Source organism: Bubalus bubalis, chromosome X (genome assembly GCF_019923935.1).
Source record: "Bubalus bubalis isolate 160015118507 breed Murrah chromosome X, NDDB_SH_1, whole genome shotgun sequence".
In the NCBI taxonomy this organism is placed as follows: domain Eukaryota; kingdom Metazoa; phylum Chordata; class Mammalia; order Artiodactyla; family Bovidae; genus Bubalus; species Bubalus bubalis.
The window spans coordinates 86,805,005-86,827,818 of NC_059181.1; the positions used below are offsets into that span (position 1 = coordinate 86,805,005).

The window sequence follows — 22,814 nt, forward strand, 5'->3', positions numbered from 1 at the left end:
CAAGCTCTTTGGACCCTGAAATGTCAGCTGGCCAACTGGCTCACAGCTAGACCCTGCTGCGTGCCATTTGCATCCGGCCCCAACAATGCTGCTCAGCACTTGTAGAACCCTGTATCGTAGCAACAAGCCTGGGAGTGGGGGGCCACAGTGACCCGGCCCGAGCCCTGGGATACTGAGCCTAGGGGCCACACTTCAGACCCCTAATACAAAGAAGAACTGCATTAGGGACCCAGCTTTGCAGATCCCAGACCAGCAGAGTGATCCCCCTCCCTGCCCCCTCCTGGGCCTGGCCCCTTGGTCAGCAGTCAGCCAGACTGCCTATGCCCCATATGGCTGAACCGCTGACTGGTGTGAGACAGAAATATCTCACCCAGTGGAAGCTAGTTGGGTGCAGGGCACATGCCTCCAGACAGTTCAGACAGAGCACAAAGGGCAAGAGAGGAGAGCCAGTGGGGTCTGGTGGCCAGAGTGCCAGGCCAGGATCCAGGAAACCTGGGCTCTGCTCCCAGCCCCTGCCACCAATTCCCTTGGCATCCTTGAGCAAGATCACCCAGAGGGCAAGGTCAGGGCACCAGGCACAGGGCCAAAACCATGCCTTGGAGAAGATGAGCTGCACAATTGAGTTCACGCATTTGGAAGGTGGGTGTTTAACTAGGAATGCTTTCCCCTGAAGAGTTACCTTTAAATGCCTTGAACACTTCTTGAGCAGCAAAGGAAACAAACTCAAGTGCCCAGGGAATATATCAGAAAAGAGAGTACTGTTGTTCAGTCACGAAGTCATCTCTGACTCTTTGCAACCCCACCGTCTATAACACACCAGACTTTTCTGTCCTCCACTGTCTCCCAGAGTTTGCTCAGATTCATGTCCATTGAGTTAGTGATGCTATCTAACCATCTCAGCTTCTTACAAAATGTCCTGTCCTTTGCCTTGTTTGGGAGGTCAGTAAGTAAGGACTGAGGACAGAGAGCACGGCTTATCTCTTAGCTGTGGAAGTTCCTGCAATTGTCTACACCTCTGCCATTTGTGGCTCCCCAGGACGAGTATGAGATTTGTCCCTGGTCCTAGGAGTCTGTGTGGAAGTGGCATCTCCCAGCTTACCACCCTAAGCGTCCATACCTGAATATCCCCAATGTCCAAAGACCCACACTATGGTACATACTTACTCTCAGGACCTACCTTTGTAGTTTATCCCCAAACTTCCTCTGCCTGGTAGCAACAAACCAGCTATTTCATCTGACCCTACATGCTCATTAGGAGCTCATGAGGTACAGCAGTCTTCAATTGCACAAAACACAGTTGATAGAAGCTACTAGTGTCTGACATAGAGTAGGTACTCAGTAAATATTTGTTCAATGAATTCAGACTGGAATAAGTTCATAATACTTTCATAGAAAGGACACCATTTAATGGTAGAAATATCAGGCTCAAGCTCTGTGGTCTGGTTTCAGGACCAGTTTCAAGACAGGAGGAAGAAGCTTGTTTGTGACCATGCAGATAACAGCATGAGGGCAGCCACCCTCTGTGTGCATGGAGGGAAGGTAGGATACACCCACTGGGGCCGAGGGAAGGATGTCTGGGAAAAGGGCCAACATCCACTCTAGTCTGAGGGCCTCAGACACTTCCCATTGCAGGAAGGCCCCATGGCATTGTCTAATTGGCTTTCTAGTTACTCTCTTCCTTAGTGAAGGCCCAGTACTGCAAAGCTGGGGCCGGTTGAGCTTCCAGAATTGTTGTTAGAGCTTGGGACAGCTTCTGATTATTCTCAGGGGCCAGCTACCAGGGAGGGCCTCAGATCCAATGAGCATTGCCCAAGGAATCCAGGAGGGCCTTGGTCAGGGTCTTCACAAATCATTCATACCGCGACGTGCTCCTACCACTCCCCATTCAGTTCAGGGGCTCTGGAGGTGGTGGTCTGGCCTTTGCAGCTTTGCTTGCCAGATTCCTGTATTGTCTATTCCTTCATAGCAGGGTAGGTGAGAAAGAGCAGCCCAGAAGGAAAAAACAAACAGAGGAAAGGTCTCTGAGTCTGTTGACGTTATAAGTGCTATTGATTTTATAAGATTTTTCCATTGGGAGGCCAGTGAACTGACCTCGTTTTGCAGCCGGCTCGGGCTTTGACGCCAGTGTCTAGGCCATGAACTGAGAATCCGAGAGGCTATGGCTTTATCTCAACACATACTTGATAGTCACCACTCTCGACAAGGCCAGGCCGGGGCCTCCCGTGGTGAGACATGGGAGGATACAGGCAGTTCCAGGCCTCTGCTCCTTCTACCTTTCCCCGGTGACACTGTGTCACCCTGGGCCAAAGCCCTGCCAGATCTTGCAGGACCTGAGCATCATGGGAGGGGGACAGGTTTCCAGACAAGAAGAATTCTTGACAAAAAGCACAGACAGGAAGAGGGTGGTTGAAAGAACACTGAACTAGGAGTTGGTGACTTGGACTTGGGTCCCAGCTGGGCCACTAATTAACTGTCTGATTTCAAGCAAATGACTTCCCCTCTCCTAGTCTCATTTTTCTCATCTGTGCAGTGATAGGTGAAACTAATGATCCCTGAGGTCCCTTCCAGCTCTAAAATCCAGCAGGTTTGTGAAAAATGCAGAAGTTGGGAAGGAGGATAAGAATATCAAGAAAAGAAGCAAAAATGAACCATCCCGGTGCAGTACTGAAGGGGGGCATGGGATAAAAAGAGAGGTGCACCGCATTGGGGTGTCATGGATAAGGCCCCAAGTTGTACCACTAGAGAGCTGCATGACCTTAGGCAGCTCAATTCCCCTTTTTGTACATCATTCAAGTGGGAGGAAGGAGTTAGCTCCTACTGCCCAGACTACTTTCTCATTGTGAAACCTAGATATACATGTAGGAAACAAGTAGGGAATAGAATCAGTGCACAGTGGTGTGACATGAGCCATAGGTATATCTGAAGAAGGAGAGGGGATTGGCAGCTGGTGGGTTAAGGCCTTATCTAAAGGGTAAAAGGAGCAGAGTAAAGGAGCAGAAGCCCCAGAATCAGGCAGACCCAGACGGGGTATTGGCTTTACCCCTGCCCGGCCATGTGACCCTGGGCAAGTCATTTACTCCATTCAAATTTCAGTTTCCTCACCCATGAAAGGAGGGGTTGGAACTAACTAGCTGATCCTCCAGGTTCCTTCCATCTCTCTGAATATGTGGGAAAACAAAACACAACGAAAAGAGGCCAGATTATGCCATGTAGGCCAAAGGGGAGAATTGCATGTTTAAGAAGGAAGCCAGCCATTGTGGATCAGACTTGTTTGCCAGGAGAAAAGAGCAATAGTGAGCTAGGGGGAAAAGAGGACAAGGAGAAGGGGGAGGACGAGGCAAGGAAAGGTCATCTCAGAGGAGTGATAGGAAGGGACATTGATGCATGTTTGGTGAGAGAGGTCTTGGTTGGAGGGCATGCCAGTTAAGGAGCCACACTGCCCGGCACCAAGGTCTTGAATGAGCAGTGGACCAAAGATTAAGGGTGGTGAAAGTGACAGCAGACACTCCAAAGGGTAAGCGCTGAGTGGAGTGGGGGGAGTGGAAACACTTTCAAATGCGCAGGGCTTCTTCCATGGAGAGCAGAGGATTCAGGGGCCCATCAGTAAGTGACACTCAGATTTTTTTTCATGAAGCTATTAAAATCTTTTTAACTTTTTATTTTATATTGGAGTATAGCTGATTAAACAATGCTGTGATAGTTTCAGGTAGACAGCAGAGGAACTCAGCCATACCTACACATGTATCCATTCTCCCCTAAACTCCCCTCCCATCCAGGCGGCCACATAACATCAAGCAGAGTTCCCTGCTATAGAGTAGGACCTTTTTGGTTATCCATCTTAAATATAGCAGTGTGCACATGTCCATCCCCAACTCCCTAACTATATCTTCTAAAAAAGAATGATTCAAATGAAGTTATATTCAAAACAACTTTATGGTTTCCAGGCAGGAGTGGGGTGGTGTGCACAGAGGGGAAGGATTAGTTAGGGAGTTTGATTTTATACATCACTGATCCCTTCAAAGCCCAGTACTCATGCATGACCCCTGTCCCATTCACTGGATTGTGTGCTAAGTTGTTTCGGTAGTGCCTGACTCTTTGCAACCCCATGGACTGTAGCCCGCCAGGCTCCTCTGTCTATGGGATTTTCCAGGCCAGAATACTGGAGTGGGTTGCCATGCCCTCCTTCAGGAGATCTTCCCGACCCAGGGATCGAACCTGCATCTCTTATATCTCTTATGTCTCCTGCATTGGCAGGTGGGTTCTTTACCACTGAGCCTCCTGGATGCTCTTAAACAAATGCCAGATTGGAATTGTTAGCTTCTTGGTGGTGTGGGGGAGAAGGGAATGGAGCGAATAAAAATCAATTCCAGGTGACTGAGGCTCTCAGCACCTTTGGAGGCAAAAACCTGCTGAAGAGTGCCTGGTATGCCCTTTGGCTGCAGAGCCCACGCTGGGGGCAAGGGCGGTGAGGGCTGGGTAGGGGTGAAGAAGGGGTGTTTCAGAGTCAATTAGGTCCTCAGATAAGCAGCTCCAGCTGAGTGACTTTGGGCTGGTCACAACCTCTCTGAGTTTCTATTTCCTTATTTGTCATCTGAAAAAAAAATATTTTTTTTTACATAAAATTATTGTGAGGAGTAAGTGAAAAAATGCACAACAAGTGCTTGGCGCTGTGCCTCTTGCAATAACTAGTAGCTGTGGTTATTATCATTACTCTTACAGTGACTGGTTTAACAAATGTGAGGGTAGTGGTCTTTCTTACCAGTCTCCCACTCCCACCAAGGACCCACACTCTGCACTATCAACTTCCTTCTCCTCTGACTTGCCTCAGAATCCTGCCACCACTTCAGCCACTGGGCTCTGAAACCAACTTTGTCACCTCCAGTATGAGACCAGCTTTCCTGGGTGGCCTGTCCAGAGAGTCCCACCTCCTCCTGACTTGCCTGCCAACGTGGGGCCCCGGCAGTGGGCGGAGAGAGGGAGACAGGTGGCAGAGGCCAACAAAATGAGGCTGTGTGTTGCCACCCTGTCACCGATTCCCTGCCAAGGCCTAGCAAGGTCACCTTTTGCTTCTGATTTCCTCCTTTGGGGAGAGGAGGGTTACAATAGCCCTGAGGGATAGAAGGGAAGGGTTTGCCCCCGCAGTTTGGGAGGAACCCTCTCCAGTATTTGCCAGTCCAAGAAACATTCCAGTCAAGGGGAAAAGCCCAAGAGCCCCCACATCTGCAGAGGAAAACCCAGGTTTTCCTCAGGTGAGAAGACTCCTAGGTGTGGCCTTGAGAGGGAGGTGATTGCTTATGCTGGGAAATTCAGAGGGTGCTCCAAACTGCTCTCAGCCTCTTGTCCCTGAGGGAAAGGTGGGGTCACCAGAGAAACGCAGTGGCAGTAGGCCAGGGAGGCCTGAAATCACATTCTAGCATGCAGGTCCTGGAGATGAAAGAGCCCAGCCCATTCTCTGGGTTGAGAGGTGAAGGGGAAGATGGGTGGGAAGAGCAGGCAGGCAGGGCCCCGTAGATCTAGAAGTGGAGCAACCTTCTGTCTGGTGAGCTGTCAGGGGCCCCGAAGCTGCCTCCACCCCCAAGTCTCCCCCAGCACAGGCAACCAAACAATGATGTGTTTCTGGAACGCACGCTGGGTGTTCCATGTTGTGCTCAGCCTCTATATCGAATCGTCAAGTTCAGTCATTACCCCCACCCCAGAGTCCTTCCCCTTCAAAGCTTTGATGGGGATGGGCTGAGGTCGCGCAAGGAAAGCAGGGTCATTCGGCAAAGGGATGGCCCTGGGCACTGGGCTGCGAGAGAGGGGGAGAATGGAGCAAGAGGCCTTTGGATGGTGAAGGAAGGCCTGAGGGCAACTGGATGGGTGGTGAGGGGTATGGGGGCGGGGCGGGAGATGTTCTTGAAGCTGGGCGGAGGTGCACAGGAGACCAGATTTGGCAAAGACCCAAGCCCTGGAGGAGAAGCAGGGGAAAGGGGCAGGCCAAAGGCACACTGGCATTTCTGTAAAGAAGGGCTTTACCATGTAACCTGCATGAGTCCTTCAAACATAGCAGTGGGGAGACATAACCCCTGATACTTGTCCCAGGCTTTGGAGTTAGCTCCCCCCCCACCCCAACACACACACACACACACACACACACACACACACACATCTCCTTTAATTTTCATAACACCTCTGTTGAGGGTGGCAAAGGTAGGGCAGGGATAATTACTCCCATTTGACAGATGAAGAAACTGAGACTCAGTGAGATTAAGTGACTTGCCCAAGGTCACACAAACAGTTTTAGTGGCAGAGATGGGACCAGAACTCTGGTCTCCCAACTCCCAGGACAGCAAAAGACAGAATTGGTCTAAGAAGCATCCAGAGGATGGCATGTCATACCAGGAATTCCAGAAGAGACCCCTGCCCCATCAATCAATCTTTCTCTCTCTCTCTCTCTCTCCACTCACTAATACCTGAAATTTCACTCTTAAAGACTCATTCTCATGGATTGAAACTGTGGGTCCTGTTAAAACGTGAAAGGGTACTGGAGGAGAGTGGGGACACATGAGTATTCCTAGGAGAGGGCCCTGGACATGGAGTGGGGTTGGTGGGGAGAGCAGGGGGATGTTAGGAGGGGAAGGGAGAGGAGGAGAGGCAGCCTGGTGAATGCACCTGTTTTGCGAAAGAAGGGGAGGAGTTGCATCAGAGTGTGAATGCAGGCAATGTGAGAAGGAGCGGCAAATCTGCCTCCAGAGGGAGGTTGGGGGTGGACTTCATGTCACCTTGGGGGAGAGGTAGAGGGCAGCCGCTGGTCGGTTGGTTAGGGAAGCAGGTTGGCCTGAGAAGCTAGAATGGTGGAGGGGTGAGTGGGGGTGGGGGAGCCATTCAGGGAGCTGGCCTGGAGCCAGGGGCCATCCCAGGGGGTGAGCAGAGGCTTGAGAGCTCCGGGCCCGTTCCGGCTCCTGACCTTGAGTCACCACTGCAACTCGGCACTTTTCCTACCTCGGCCCCGACGCCCATCAAGTCTCTGTTATCTTGGCTTTCCGTTTTCCAGAAAACTGTGTAAAAGTTACTCTCCTGATTCTTCCTGACCGACCCTGCCCTTCCTACATTCCTCACTACTGCCCCCATCCAACATCCTAAAAGCCTCCTGGGCCTTCTGGAAGCTCTTCCCAGCTGCCTTTGGTCCCAAAGGCTGCCCTTCCACAGTGCAGACTGCCCCTGTACCCTCTGGTCCTGAGGGCAAGCGCCTGGAGGCCTCACTCAGCCCTTGGCCTGGACCTCTCCACTCAAAGGCACAACTATAAAGAGCTGCATTTGAGGACATCAAAGCTGGAACTGGCAGCAACCTTAGAAGTCACTTTTGCCATTCCTTCCTTCCTCCCTTTCTTCAATTGTTCCATTTGTTGAGCACTTACTATGTGCCAGACACTGTTATAGGCCCTTGGTATGTAGCTTCATGGAGCTCTCAAGTCTAAATGAAGGTGTGAGTGTGTGTGTGCTAAGTCACTTCAGTCGTGTCTGACTCTGTGCGACCCCATAGACTGTACTCTGCCAGGGTCCTCTGTCCATGGGATTCTCCAGGCAAGAATACTGGAATGGGTTGCCATGCCCTCCTCTAGGGGGTCTTCTCGAGCCAGGGGTTGAACCCTCATCTCTTATGTCCCCTGCATTGGTAGGCAGGTTCCTTATCACTAGTGCCACTGGGGAAGCCTCCTAAATGGGGGTATCATTCATCAAATAAGCACCTAAATTACTATACATTTGTAGCCTCAATCCTCTCATTTTGCATTTAGGGGAAACTGGGGCCCAGAGTGGTTATGAAACATTTCCAATGTTGTTCTGGCAGCCAGGGGCAAAACCACGCCAGACTCTGGTCTCCTGACTGTTACCCCAGTGCCCTGTCCACAATACTCTGGAAAGAATACAGTGAGTGTAAGGGAAGAGTGCTTATCCCTCTATGCAGACCCAGACTTAACCTATAGTCAGAGTAGCACATGGCCTACTTGTCAGGACTTGAAGATCACCGATGAGCAATCTCCCCTCTCCCACTGTTGTGACCCCGCTAGCTTGTTCCCTCCCCACCCCCAGGTCCCCATCCAGGTGTAAAATTGTACGACTAACTGAAATCTAAGGGTTAGAGCCCCATGATCTGGGGAAAACCTGTTAAGCCATTACCTGCCATTTACACAAACACATTTCCCCAATTTGTCGTTCAGGAGAGGCTGGGTGCATATCATTGCAGGGAGGGAGAACAACTGTGCCCTTAAAGGGGGCATTGCTAGGGGGGGCAGGGCGCCTCCAAACATCAGTGAGGGGCCCCATGGAACCCTAGGCAGCAGGAGGGCACAGGTCACTTGCAGGGACAGGCAGGAGGAAGGTACCTGAAAAGGAAGCCGGAAGGTTCTGAACACAGGCTCCTCCTTCACAGTTTAGCCTGGAGGCCAGCCCTGCACCAACATCAACACTGACCAGTGACATTTTGTTTCAAAAATATGTGTTTACAATTGGTCTTTCCTTCTACTTGGATTATATTGAGTCTTTTGTCCCTGCCGAAGCCTGCTGTGGGAGTAGTTTGTACTGATTTGCAATTAGAAGGGCCTTCCCTGTGTCCAGTCAAGCAGTTGCCCTTAACCCTGGGGGTCTCCAACCTCTGTGCTGTGGACTGGTCCTCCTTTCAGATCATTGGCAGCATCAGATTAGAAATGAAGGGCACGATAAATGTAATGTGCTTGAATCATCCCGAAACCATCCCCCGACCCCCAGTCCGTGGAAAAATGGTTTCCCACGAAATCGATCCTTGGTGCCAAAAAGGTTGGGGACTGCTGCCCTAATCAGTCTGCCAGGCCTGAGTTGAAATGCAGATCCATCCCATCCTGGCATGCTGGTAGGGCCCCCCTCCCCATGAGAGTCTTTTAGTCAGTGGAAAGAACCAGCCCCAATCTGGGGGCTTCCCTACCCTAACCCTGATAAAGGCCTATTAATAGTTCCCTTGCAAACTGTGATGAAGGGGGTTCAGTGCAAATGGGCATTCATGCCTAGAATGCAGCCCTGCTTAGAAATCTCAAAACAAGGTGAAATTCCCAGCCAGAGACAGCCTGGAGTTTAGAATCACACACCAAAGGTTCATGTCTCGCCTCTGCAGCTGCTATCTGGGTAACCCTAGGCTAGTCACTTAAACCTGTCTGAGCCTCGGTTTCCTCATCCACAAAATGGGCCTAAGATAATACAATACCCTATTCCTACTATCAACTATCCTGGGGCTTCCCAAATGGCACTAGTGTAAAGAACCCACCTGCCAATGCAGAAGATGCAGGTTTGATCCTTGGGAAGATCCCCTGGAGGAGGGCATGGCAACCCACTCCAGGATTCTTACCTGCAGAATCCCATGGACAGAGGAGCCTAGCAGGCTACAGTCCATAGGGTCTCAAAGAGTCTCACACAACTGAAGCGACTTAGCGCATAGCACAGTCACTGAAACCTGTCTGAGCCTCAGTTTCCTCATCCACAAAATGGGCCTGAGATAATCTGATACCTAATTCCTACTACTGTCAACTATCCATAGCTATTGACAAGGTTCAAAAGGCTAATGGATATAATCTTAGCACAGCGCCTGCTAAGCAATCAGTACACAGGAACTACTGATGTTATTATTTGGACCAGATGTGGCTGTGCGATCTCCCAGAGATAGGTCAAGACCTAACAGCTGTGCATCCCTGCCCTCTTGCTGAATTGAGGTTTTCATATGTCAGGTTTGCTTAAAGCAAGGCCCACCTGCAGGGCATTCCCTGAGCTGGTGATTCATGGGTGGGATGTGTTCCACCCACCTATTTTAAGCTGTTCTACATTTTCTTCCTCTTGATATGGACGTGTTTACATAGAGGAGGACAGTCCCAGTCAAAACAAGATGAAAATACACTGCTGGCTGGGAGCCCCAAGCTAACTGGTTTCAGGTCCTCTCCCAGCTGTCAGCACCTCACAACAGAGCCACAGGGGTTGGGGGGGGGGGTGTTGCTGCCCAGCCCAACTCCCCTGCCTCCCTCCATCAGCCCAACTCTGCCTGGTATCAGGCAGTTGGCCATCGCCTGGTCAAGCTAGAGTGGGATTCTGGGGCTGAGGTTTTGCCAGTTTTACAAGGGCAAGAAGGAGGGGTGCTGAGGGGCAAGGGCTGCCCTGGCCAGCTCTGGTGTGAGTATTGTGTCTGCCGCCAGGGCCGCCTGCTACACAGGCAGAGAAGACAGCTGCCAACAGAGAGTGGCAGAAAATGGCCAAAGAAAGCTCCCCCAGCAACCTGACCTCCTGCCTGGCATTCCCTGCACTGGACTCATTCCCTGGGGTTAACAGGAGGCTCTTGGTAAAAAAGAAATTACCCCAGGGAAGGAGAACCCATGTACCCCTTATCAGTCACAGAGCTTTCCTGGGGGTCAGTTTCTCACCTGTGTCAATTTATCAGTGAGTTGGTAGGACCTGAGGAGGAGATTTCCAGGGAGGATTCTTTGATGAGCATGCAAACCAGGTTACCTGCACAAGGAGCACTGAAAATAAATATCCCCAGTAGGGCTTAGACATATATATGATTGCTCCTCATGGCCTCTGCAGAACACTTTGCTTGTGTTTACCAAGAAGAGCAGGAGAAAACAAACTCCTTTGTCATAAAGTCTGCTATTCAGACGTGCCCACTCAGGTAGTTTGGTTTATTTACAGTGAATTCAGAAATGTTTGGGCATATTTGCCTGTTCCCTGAAAGCCCAAGGCCACCAGTTAGCCAGGACCCATTGTAAGGCCTCACCTCAGGCCCAGTCTATACTTAGTCAGCCTGGGCCACTAATCCCAGAAGCCCCCCAACTCATTTTCAATACTCAACTTAGTACTCCAAATAAAGTAAGTATATTCAGACCACACTGCGCAGGTCATCATGTTCTTCCCTGAGAAAAACAAAAGTTTCCCTTCTGAGAAAGACTTTTCATTTCAACAGGGATCCTCAAGACTTCAAAGCCAAGGGTGACATTAGTGGTGAGAATTTCCTCTATGTTGGCAGACATCAGAGTATTTTTAATCAGGATTGGTTTTTTACCTGCACCCCCAGCCCACTGCACCATCATTCCCGTTATATGGCTGTCACTCACTCAGAATCAGGCTTGCTAGCCTGAAATCCCTCTTTGATGTTACTGCCAGCTGAGACTTGGCTGTCCTCCTCCCAGGCTTCATCACCCTCTAGTCCTCCCTGTGGGTGCCCTGTTCCCAACTGACCAAGCCCCTCCAGCTAAAGATGGAAAGTGACCAAAGTCCCAGCATTTGCACAGAGCCAGGCACACACATGGATGAATTATCCTTTTTATTGAAGAGGTCAGGCCTTGATTCCAGGTCATTAGTGGCCACTTAGATTGTGTTTGGGTTGGGTTTCCCAAGTATGTTTGATTTTCACAAGTCTTTCGTGTTTTTAACTGCAGAGTTGCTCTCTGACAATGATTGTCACCAAATTAAAATATTAACAGGAGCAAATTCATGAATTTGCCTATAGTTCTTCCCTGTGGGGGCCATGAACCAAGTTCAAATACTTATCTAAACCTTCTGTTTACTTATTTAAGCACAGGTGTATGGCATTGAGGCTGTGTGCCAGGCACTGGGCCAAACTCTGAGGGATCTAGTCTAGAAAGCCAGTCACTGCTCACTTGAGAACGTATGCACTGCCCACTTCTGGTGGACATGTTCTTATCTGGCTGTGCCTTTAGTCCTGCTTGAAAGACTAAAAGTGATTATTGACTGCTGGTGCCATTTGGGGCTTTCTTGGTGGCTCAGTAGTAAAGAATCTGCCTGCAGTGCAGGAGATGCAGGAGATGCAGGTCTGATCCCTGGATCGGGAAGATCACTTGCAGAAGGAAATGGCAACCCACTCTAGTGTTCTTGCCTGGAGAGAGACTCTCAATGCCGAAACTGTATGCAGGTTATAGGTCGTCCATGCAGGAAAGAATTGCTAAGACCTACAAGAGACTACATTTTACTTGGCTGATACCCTTTTAAACATCAGTCACTCACATTATCCCCCTCCCCATAAGCAGTAGCCACAACTTGTGAAACCATGGAAGCAACAAACTGGAACTGGACAGGAAATTAGAAATGCTAGACTTTGAAAGAGCAGTGATAAGGCTGCTCATATGGTGAGCCATTTTACCAGCAGTGTTTGGGGACAGGGCCCTTACCCCCCATTCACATGGCCCTTCATATTTAGAAGCCTTCTAAGTGTCCAGGGGGTCTGGGGTTAAGGTGGAAAAAAACTCTGGCCTTCTGATATGTTTTCTTCCTAGTTGACCAAGTTCATTTAAAACGGGTGCTAGACAAAGACAGAAATATAGATCAATGGAACAAAATCGAAACCCCAGAGATAAATCCACGTACCTATGGGACACCTTATCTTTGACAAAGGAGGCAAGAATATACAATGGAGAAAAGGCAATCTCTTTAACAAATGGTGCTGGGAAAACTGGTCAACCACTTGTAAAAGAATGAAACTAGAACCCTTTCTAACACCATACACAAAAATAAACTCAAAATGGATTAAAGATCTAAACGTAAGACCAGAAACCATAGAACTCCTAGAGGAGAACATAGGCAAAACACTCTCTGACATAAATCACAGCAGGATCCTCTATGACCCACCTCCCAGAATATTGGAAATAAAAGCAAAAATAAACAAATGGGACCTAATTAAAATTAAAAGCTTCTGCACAACAAAGGAAACTATAAGCAAGGTGAAAAGACAGCCTTCAAAATGGGATAAAATAGTAGCAAATGAAGCAACTGACAAAGAATTAATCTCAAAAATATACAAGCAACTCCTGCAGCTCAATTCCAGAAAAATAAACGACCCAATCAAAAAATGGGCCAAAGACCTAAACAGACATTTCTCCAAAGAAGACATACAGATGGCTAACAAACACATGAAAAGATGCTCAACATCACTCATTATCAGAGAAATGCAACTCAAAACCACAATGAGGTACCATCTCACGCCAGTCAGAATGGCTGCAATCCAAAAGTCTACAAGCAATAAATGCTGGAGAGCGTGTGGAGAAAAGGGAACCCTCTTACACTGTTGGTGGGAATGCAAACTAGTACAGCCACTATGGAGAACAGTGTGGAGATTCCTTAAAAAACTGGAACTAGAACTCCCATACGACCCAGCAGTCCCACTGTTGGGCATACACACCGAGGAAACCAGAATGGAAAGAGACACGTGTACCCCAATGTTCATCACAGCACTGTTTATAATAGCCAGGACATGAGAGCAACCTAGATGTCCATCAGCAGACGAATGGATAAGAAAGCAGTGGTACATATACACAATGGAGTATTACTCAGCCATTAAAAAGAATACATTTGAATCAGTTCTAATGAGGTGGATGAAACTGGAGCCTATTATACAGAGGGAAGTAAGCCAGAAAGAAAAACACCAATACAGTATACTAATGCATATATATGGAATTTAGAAAGATGGTCACAATAACCCTGTATGCAAGACAGCAAAAGAGACACAGATGTATAGAACAGTCTTTTGGACTCTGTGGGAGAGGGAGGGGGGGATGATTTAGGAGAATGGCATTGAAACATGTATAATATCATATAAGAAACGAATGGCCAGTCTAGATTCGATGCAGGATACAGGATGCTCGGGGCTGGTGCACTGGGATGACCCAGAGGGATGGTACGGGGAGGGAGGTGGGAGGGGGGTTCAGGATGGGGAACATGTGTGCACCCGTGGCAGATTCATGTTGATGTATGGCAAAACCAATACAATATTGTAAAGTAATTAGCCTCCAATTAAAATAAATACATTTATATTTTTTTTAAAAAAGGCCATTCTTATAAATGCCTCATAAAAAAAATAAATAGGTGCTAGAGCCGTGTTTCTCAGGGAGCCCCTCCCCTGCCATGTGCACTGGTAGAGTCCCTCTCACTTCTTCTTGTTATTACTCTGTCTGAGGACTCAACTCCGTGGACCAAGCCCCTTATTGCAGCAGCCTACTGTTGAAGAGAAATCACCCAGCAAGATGACAGATGCGTCTGGATTGTCTCCTAACTGTGCTCAGGCCCCACTGCCCCAAGAGGTCCAAGAGTGTCTGAGAAACTCCGTCTTCTCAACTGCTGAGTTAGTAATTGTCTACACTTGGCCATTCCTCAGTTTCCATGTTTACTTGAGTTCTTCTGTGACTCTGTCAACAAACGCCATGGTATTATTAGTTTTAGCAAATAACAGGATGTCAGAACTGTTAACCAGGATTCGTTACTTTGCTGTTAGAGCTCTATCCCAGGACATAGGGGCCAGTGTTCCTCTTGTTTTTTAAGATGTATGAGATTTGTCAGGAAGCCTTTCCTGGGCAGGCCCAGCGTGCTCTGCTCCGTCTATAGGCCTTTAAGGCTGCTCACTGCCAAGGCTCCGCCCACCAAGACTTGGGCTTTTCTGACTTTGCTTGATGGCACAAAGACATCGGGCTTCCCAGGTAGCGGTAGTGGTAAAGATGCGGATTCAACCTTTGGGGATTCCATCCCTGGGTCAGGAAGGTCCCCTGGAGGAGGGCATGGCAACCCATTCTCTTGCCTAGAGAATACCATGGACGGGGAGCCTGGTGGGCTACAGTCCATGGGGTCATGCAGAGTCAGACACGACTGAAGCTGCTTATCACTGAAGCGAGTTAGCATGCACAAAGATATCTGACAAAAGAAAAAAATCAATGTGAATAGTTTGAATTTTCCTTTTCTTGTGCTTTACTCTTACAGTCTTACAGTGCCCTTTAAAAGCAGTCCGTACTTGGTAAGGCAGCTTCGGGACTTAACATTCGTGTGGAGAAGGGCGAGGGGATGGTATTTCAGGCTGGCACTAAGAATTTCCAGGCTTTTGACGCAAAGTATGTTGTTCTTCCAATCCCGCCCCCAACACTGCCTGTCTCAAGGAGTGAGAGGTTAAAAGGGTCACTCGGTTGCTGACAGAGAACCAGGAAGTCCAAGCCTTGGGGGAAACACAGCCTTTGTTTACTTAAGCCCCAAACCTAGCAGGCAGTGTAAATTAAACATAAAAATAAAATAAGATACCAAAACACAGGCCGGATGCATACCACAGAGAGCAGTGAATTCCCCTTCTGCTCTCCCTGGGGAGAGGGGGAGTCAGTGAGCCTCAAGGGCGCCCTCCTGGCCAGGCAGGCGCTAGCAAGCCACGGGATGGGATGAGGTGGTAGGGGCAGGGGAGAGCAAGGCTTGGCTCAGGGTGGGGATGGGTACATTGGCAGAGATCCTGGCCAGTCTTTATAGTCAGCCCAGCAAGCTCCTGAGGGGGCAGTGAGTCACAGCCCTCCAGCCAACCTCAGAATGGATCCATGTTTGACCAGGCAGTGACAGCCACAGGGCTGGAGTAGAGCTGGCTTTTGTTGAAGGGAGGTAGGGCTGGTTAATTGACCAGACTGTGCTGTTGGAAAAAAAGCAGCCTCTCCCCATTCTCACCCTCTCTCCAGGTTCTTCTTCTCCCTTGTCACCCTGATGCCCACCCCCATACCTCTGACCTCCTAGGCCAAGAGTACCCACCAACAGCTGGGAAGTGTCTCAGAAGCAATCTGTTCCTCATAATGGAGAGGCCAAATTTGCCAAAGGTTGACTTATAAATGAGAGCAGATTGGGGTTATCTTTCTAATAGTGGCTCTCATTCATTTTCTGATTAAGCTTTTAGGAGTAAGAGGGAAAGAGGTAGCCAAACAGGAGAGAGAAGGAGATGACTGAACAGAAGTTAGGCTCGGAATGGTTGGATGGCATCCCCAAGTCAATGGACATAAGTTTGAGCAAACTCTGGGAGATAGTGAAGGACAAGGAAGCCTGGCCTGCTGCAGTCCATGGGGTCACAGAGTTGGACATGACTGAGTGACTGAACAACAACAGTGCTCAACCTCATCATGGTGTGTGATACAAAGTGGGTCATGGTGCCTGGCATTATGGTGACTCTTCAGGTAGACCCTGTTGCGGCTTTCACCTGTAGGCAAATGATTCCCAAAAGCAGTTCCATGGACTGGAGCCACAAGCGCTGCATCCACATCTCCTGAAAGGACCTTCCCCAATCCACAGACATTCGTATTCTCCTCATCTGGACCCGTTTCTTGCTCCCCGCAGCCCACTGGCAAGGTGTACCTGCTGGGTTTACTCATCTTATGCTGATCGGCCACTGAATACTCTGTTGAAAGTAATACAAAAATTGAGTTTATCCCAATTTAAATATTTGTAATTGATAGTGGCAGAATGTGGCACTCTCCCAGGGCTTTTGCATGGGGAAAAAAAATTCCTAATTCCTCAAAGTGTCAAGAATTCCATTAGAACTCTAAGGTATGACTTGGAGGGTGGTGTTGGTAGGCACTGCAGTAGTCTGGTCAGGCAAACAGCTTGGACTGAGGGGGAAATTTTCCTCAGTGCCATTCAAATCATGCTTCTCAGACCATCAGTCACATATGATGCCTATGCCAGGACTGGGTCTCCTTAGAACTGATCTCATGAGGAGCCTGCAGGAATCATCTCGTAGGCATTCATATGATTGATGGTACACAAATGGTGCTCGTTTTTATTTCTTTGAATGTGTAATTGACCTCTTTGAAAACTGTGGGCCTGGCAGCACCAGCACTTCCTTGCAGCCAGTGGACAGTGTGTAGTATCAAGCTGGTTCCCCTTATACCCACCTGACTTCCACTCCCAAGACCCTGTCACCCATGACCCTTGCACACCTATGACCCTTATACTCAGTCATCCTTGGATGTCAGAGTAGAGGCTGTGGCTTGAGACACTCTGGCTGGGTCTAGAGTATCCTGCCCTGCCACCTTGCCATGTCCTATTGCTTTACTACCCCTCTGGGGTCACGAGGAAGCTGGCATCAGCTGAGAGAGAGAGAGACAGAGATTGAATGATGCCCTGGGCTTGCCTATCTCGGTGAATTGTGCTTAGTTGCTCAGTCGTGTCTGATGGTTTGTGACCCTATGGACTGTAGCCTGCCAGGCTCCTCTGTCCATGGGGATTCTCCAGGCAAGAATACTGGAGTGTGTTGCCACGCCCTCCTGCAGGGGATCTTCCCAACCCAGGGATCGAACCCAGGTCTCCCACATTGCAGTTGGATTCTTCACCGTCTGAGCCACCAAGGATGCCCAAGAATACTGGAGTGGGTAGCCTATCCCCTCTCCAGCAGATCTTCCCAACCCAGGACTCCTCCATTGCAGGCAGATTCTTTACCAGCTGAGCTACCAGGGAAGCCCCTCTCTGTGAATTAGACTTCGTCAAAGGCCGAAAGGGTGTTTGCATAAGTGTGTGTGCGTGTGCTTCTGTGCTGCTCTTTCTTCCTGATAAGGTGTGTATTCCTTGCCAGCAGTTCTCAAACCCTGGGCAGGGGGCCTTCCTTAACGTCTCCCAGCACTCCTTTGAGCTCCCTGGCTCAGTTCCCATGGCTGGGGAGGGTGGGGGCAGAGGGGCTGTCCAGGGAGGAGCTTGCCTTGTTTCTCTCCTTTCTTTCTGTTCTGAGAGTAGTGTGTAGCCTGCCCCTTCCTGCCATTGCCCCACCTCAACTGGGCTGCCTTCTTTCCATCCAGGAAGCCCGAGGGAGGGGGGGAGGTGGCTGGAGAGCCAGAGGCCCACAGAGTCCCACAACAGAGGATCAAGGAGCCACCTCAAGTGAGCCTACTGTGAATAGCTCCACTGTGAGTTAAGCAAGGGCCTCAGGAGTACAATGTGGGAGCCCGGGGAGGCTCATAATACTTACCCATCCTGGCCTGGGAGCCTCCCTGCGCCTGAAGAGGCCGGCATTATTACCAGCGTTTTGTTCCCCAGGGAACCTGGACCACTTCAGAGGTCACCCATTCTATCGCGGGGGCCCGCAATAGAGCCAGGTGCTCCACCTCAGAGCCCCTGGCCTCTTCACAGGCCCCTCGTCTGCTGGCTCAGCGCCCCCAACAAGATCCTCCTGGTTCTCATCTTCCAAGCATTGCCAATCATCGCAAGTCCTTCACATACCACTCAGAGTAACCCCAGCAACTGCCAGAAAAAAATGGCTTGCCTTGGAATTTCGGCTCTTGTGGCCACTCCATAGAGCAGAAGGGCTGGGAAGAGGCCCTGCCAGTGTCGGTCGCCCTGGCCCAGAGAAGCTGGTGGAGGGCTGGTGCAGACGAAGAAACACAGAGAGTGGCCGTGTTCTTGCTGCTTTCTCTCTCAGCCTCTGGGAAGGCTGTTGAGCACAGGGATTCCCAGAAGGTAGGCTACGATGAAGGGGGTTATTTGCCCACCTGAAGATGCTCAGTAGTTGGGAGGGCCATATGAACAAGGATGAGACCACTAGAAGCTGGGCAAAGAAGGGAGACCAGGAGGTTGGCAGACAGAGGTGACCACCCTGCCCATGCTAAACATAGATCTCCCCCTTATCAGAAGGAAGACACTGGCAATTGTGAGACCCTTAAGGACCTGTGCTTTGTTCCCTTGGTTTACAAAGGAAGGGAATCAGAGTGAGGGACCCTGGCACTGTCAACCACCATGTCACAGGAGCCTTAGGTCCCACGGAAATTCCAGGTTTTACGACTGCTCTGTTGCATGCTAAGTGGCTTCAGTCGTGTTTGACTCGTAGCAACTGCATAGACTGTAGCCCACCAGGTTCTTCTGTCCATGGGATTTTCCAGGCAAGAATAGAGTGGGTGGCCATTTCCTTTTCCAGGGGATCTTCCTGACCCAGGGATCAAACTGGAGTCTCTTATGCCTCCTGCATTGTCAGGTGGGTTCTTTACCATCTGAGCCACCAGGGAAGCCCGTTATCCCTGTCTAGATGGACAAGGACCAAATGACGGGTGGGGAGAAAACAAGTGTGCCCAATTCTCGGGAATGGAGTGATGATGGTGGTATGGCCCTCCCAAACCCCAGACTGCCATCCTGAGCACCCTGAAGCCCTAGGCTTTTTCCTGAAGTGAACATTTCACTGACATCTAACCAGTAGGGAGACTTCAGAGTTCGCCACAGGCCTAGGATATTGTAGAAGGAAGCACAGCTGTTGACCTGTACTACCAGTTTGTTTATTTGTTTTTTTTTTAATTTCCATAAAATGTGCCTTGTACTTTGAATAGGTGTTAATCTATTTTGATTTGAGTTGAACTGAACTAAATTGAATGATAATGGCAACTAGTGTGGGGAGGAGGGAGGAGAAGGGTATTCCGTTTACTGAGGTGAATTTGACATTCTCTTTTTTTTTCAAGAATGTCTGTTTCATACTTGTAGATGGGTAATGGGGACAGTGGAAAATGGGAAGAGAACTTAGAAAAATTATGGAGGTAAATTTTCCCAGCTGCAAGGCATAAGGAGAAGGGAGACAAGCATAAATATTGACACAAGGTTCATGAAATTTAAGATCCACTGAACTAAACTGCATTCCTGGATAACGTTGCCAATACTTCCAGTCTTGCTGAGATGCCAACACAAACCGCCCCCACCCCCTGCAAAGTGAGACGCCAGAGGTGGGGCAACCAAGGTGATTTGACAAGAGCCCTTTCCGGCTTCTTTGAATGAGGGTCAGAAGGGTGGAATGCCTTGTCCAGATGGGGCTTAGCTTCTGCCTGTCATCCATAGTGTCACTGGGAGATTGTTTGTGAAGCTCACATGGGACCCTGTCCGGAGGGAGCTGAAAGGCACAATTCATTGCTTCTGCCACCATTCGGTGCCAAGGTTTGGCCCAAATTGGTTGCTAGAGCCACTTTTCCAAGACAGTGTCCCTCTCTGCCCCAGTTCCCCTTGGGCTCCCTGCAGCCCACCGCTGCCTTCTGCATCTTCGCCCACAGATTCCTCCCCATTTTCCTGCCCCCCAGAATCGACATTCTGGGTCCCAGCCATGTGGGGCAGTTCACGTGACCCACTGAGGACAAGGCACTTTGTCTGTCACTGTCTTTCCTTCTTGCTTCCCTCCTTCTGGACTTTGGGGATTTTCCATGAGGCCAAAGTAACCATGTAAGTGGCAGCGTCCTTCCTGTCTGTATTCTCCCACCCCTGGCGTGGAACCTGAGGGCAAGAGAGAAGAGAAGAGTGAAGCCAGGACAAACTAAATGATGGCATTTCAGCCTCCTTTCTCCCCCAGCCTCTTCAGAAAAAGGGACAAGTAAGTACTTAGAGGTAGACAGAGCTTCAGGCGGAGGGGGTGCGTAGGGGAGTAAGTGGGGAGGATCGTTTGCAGCCACCTCATCAACTGTGCTGACGCTCCGGTGCTCAATAGCCTTTATGATTTCCTTGTCTGGCTCCTAACTCAGCGTTTCCTTGGTGGCCAGTCCCATACCTTCCCACATCTCCTGACACAAGACCCTGTGTTTTGCTGGCAACAGGGCTGAATCTTGGGGGTGGAACATATCCTGTAGAAAATAAGGAAGACTTGCCTATAAATAGTTTCCTCTGGGCTGCGTGGTACACAATGCTTCAAGTGACAAAAAGGGAAGTGAGATGTTCCCCCTCCTTGCCACCCCCAACCTACCGCACCCACCCCAATCTGGTCCCCACACCTCGGCAGCATGCTCAGATCCTGCCCACGAGTTCTGTGGCCCAGACTGGCCACTCTCCGTCTTCCTGGGCTGTGGGAACCCGAAATAGGAAGGGGCTCCAGCTCTAGAGAGTCTGGCTTTTGAAGTAGAAGAGACTGGTGATAATGTTGAGACACTTCTTCCAGTTCCGAGGGAACAAGTGTCTCAGCATCCAGCCTCAGGTGGCTTCCAGGGCCACCTGAGATGGTGGGAGTTGAGGAGCTGACTCGCTCTCCTGCTGCCCTCCATCTAGAAGGTCACCCTGGGAGGGGGAGGGTCAGCTGTGTCTGTTTAACCACAGAAACCCACAGCTGTAGGGCTAGGATCAGAGCCGGCAAAGGAGCCGGCTCATCAGCTGTGTGCTGGGACTGTGGGAGCTTTCAGTCCAGCCTGTCATGTAACTCACGGCATGGGAGAAAGGGAGTCGGGAAACACACACGTTGGGGCGGCTGTGCTGTTGAATCCTTAGGCCACTGTTTCCTGCCTGGGGCCCACGTCCACGGGGCACAAGGATCCTGACAGCCTCATGGATCAGCACTTTACTCAGAAACTTCAAATCAGATCACAGATACCCTCAACAGTGCACACTTCCACTCACTGCAAGGTCTGGTGCAGCTATTCTGGACAGAGGAATTTTCCAGTGTGCTCAGGGTTCAGCAGAAAGCCTTCTGGCTTCCTCCAATTTCTCCCTCTCCCCCTACTACCCGCCACATCTCCCTTATGCCTGCTGTTTGAAAATCTTCCTACAGGGACAGTTTTTATTTAGGTTGGTGGCCTTAGTTTAGCAAACCCTGGGGTCCAGGGATCCAGCCACAATTTGTAAACTGAGAGCCATGAGGCCTCACGGGAAGTGCTTCTCACTACCGGTTGGTGAACTAGAGGTGAGCAGGGGAGAGAGATCCGCTGAGTGTGGGCTGAACTTGGGACATTCTTTCCAAGTTGTTTTTTTAAACTACATCCCTGATATGAGCTTGTTTTCTTGCTCTTAGTTTCATTCTTCTAAAAGCTGAGCACAGCAGGAATGAGGGGAAAGAGTTAATTAAAGGTGTCAGTTAGTGGGGCCCTGGGGACTTTAGGTTTGACTGGATTATTATTCTGAGACTCCCTATGTCATGTGGGGCGCTGTGTAGTCCATCCTGGGAGCCACCTGGTGGGAGTCATAGTTTCAATTTTCTAGACAGAGAGGGCTTTCATTGAGGACTGCATAGCTGCCTTTTGAAATAATGCAGGTGAGCAAAGCCCTCTTATAAACCTCATTTAGACACTTTGGACGGAGAAGGCAATGGCACCCCACTCCAATACTCTTGCCTGGAAAATCCCATGGATGGAGGAGCCTGGTGGGCTGCAGTCCATGGGGTAGCGAAGAGTCGGACACGACTGAGCGACTTCACTTTCACTCTTCACTTTCCTGCACTGGAGAAGGAAATGGCAACCCACTCCAGTGTTCTTGCCTGGAGAATCCCAGGGACAGGGGAGCCTGGTGGGCTGCCATCTGTGGGGTCGCACAGAGTTGGACACGACTGAAACAACTTAGCAGCAGACACTTTGGATATTCTTCTGGTCCCACATCCTGCTAGTTTCCTAGACACTTCTAGGTGGGCCTGCCCCCACCTTTTCTTCCTCCCTCACTACTTTCCTGGCACCTCCAACACGTACACCAACTGCCTTGATTCACTCATTCAATAAACTTAACTCCCTGCCCCACTAGTAAGTATAGTAAGAACAAACTTGGTCTCTAGGTCAGTAAGACCTGGGCTGGAGTCCCAGCTCTATAATTTATTCACTGCACCACCACCTTGGGCAAGGTAGCCTCTCAGACCCTCTGTTTCTTCATCTGTAAAAATGACAGTAACAGCGCCTACACTGCCAGGTTTGTAACTCAGCCAACACAGCGTCTGGCCCATAGCCGAAGCTCAGTGTATGGTAGCTGTTATTGTCAGCGGGTCTCAAACTGAGCTTATTTCTAATTGAAGTATAATTAATGTACAGTTACAGTACATGACTTAGTGACTGAGCAACAACAACAATGTTCAGTTCAAACACAGCCTTGCTAGCAAACTTCACCTCTTTGCTTTTCCCTCCCCAAACTACCTGGAATTTTATGCCTCTCTCTCCATATAAGGGAGTTCCCATTGAAGGAGCCGGTTTTTCTCCTCTCCTATGCCCTGTTTTCCTGGTGGTGTTTTTTTCCCTCCTGACCTAGCTTATTTATCTCTCTTTTTTCTTTTCATCATCTCCCTTGGAATCTTGAGGTGGGTAGCAATAGTGAGTTTAAGAAAGATT

The 22,814-nt window shown here is 49.6% G+C and overlaps 1 protein-coding gene and 1 long non-coding RNA gene across 5 annotated transcripts in view; one reads left to right on the forward strand and one right to left on the reverse strand.

The window, feature by feature from the left end:
* The window catches only part of TSC22D3 (TSC22 domain family member 3), a 66,710-nt gene that overhangs the window by 37,683 nt on the left and 6,213 nt on the right, over positions 1-22,814 (forward strand). The window contains exon 1 of one of the 4 annotated variants that reach the window (XM_006050728.4): positions 19,735-20,119. The exons of the other annotated variants lie outside the window; for them this stretch is intronic. Coding sequence (XP_006050790.1) covers positions 20,067-20,119 — 53 coding nt within the window. The 5' untranslated portion in view covers positions 19,735-20,066. Of the gene's footprint in view, positions 1-19,734; positions 20,120-22,814 lie in introns of those variants that run through there. 4 annotated transcript variants of the gene reach the window in all.
* LOC123331956 lies at positions 19,888-20,652 on the reverse strand. Its single transcript, XR_006548773.1, has 3 exons — positions 20,514-20,652; positions 20,199-20,366; positions 19,888-20,022 (listed from the first exon to the last, which is right to left on the reverse strand). It is a non-coding gene; the product is annotated as an uncharacterized LOC123331956 (long non-coding RNA).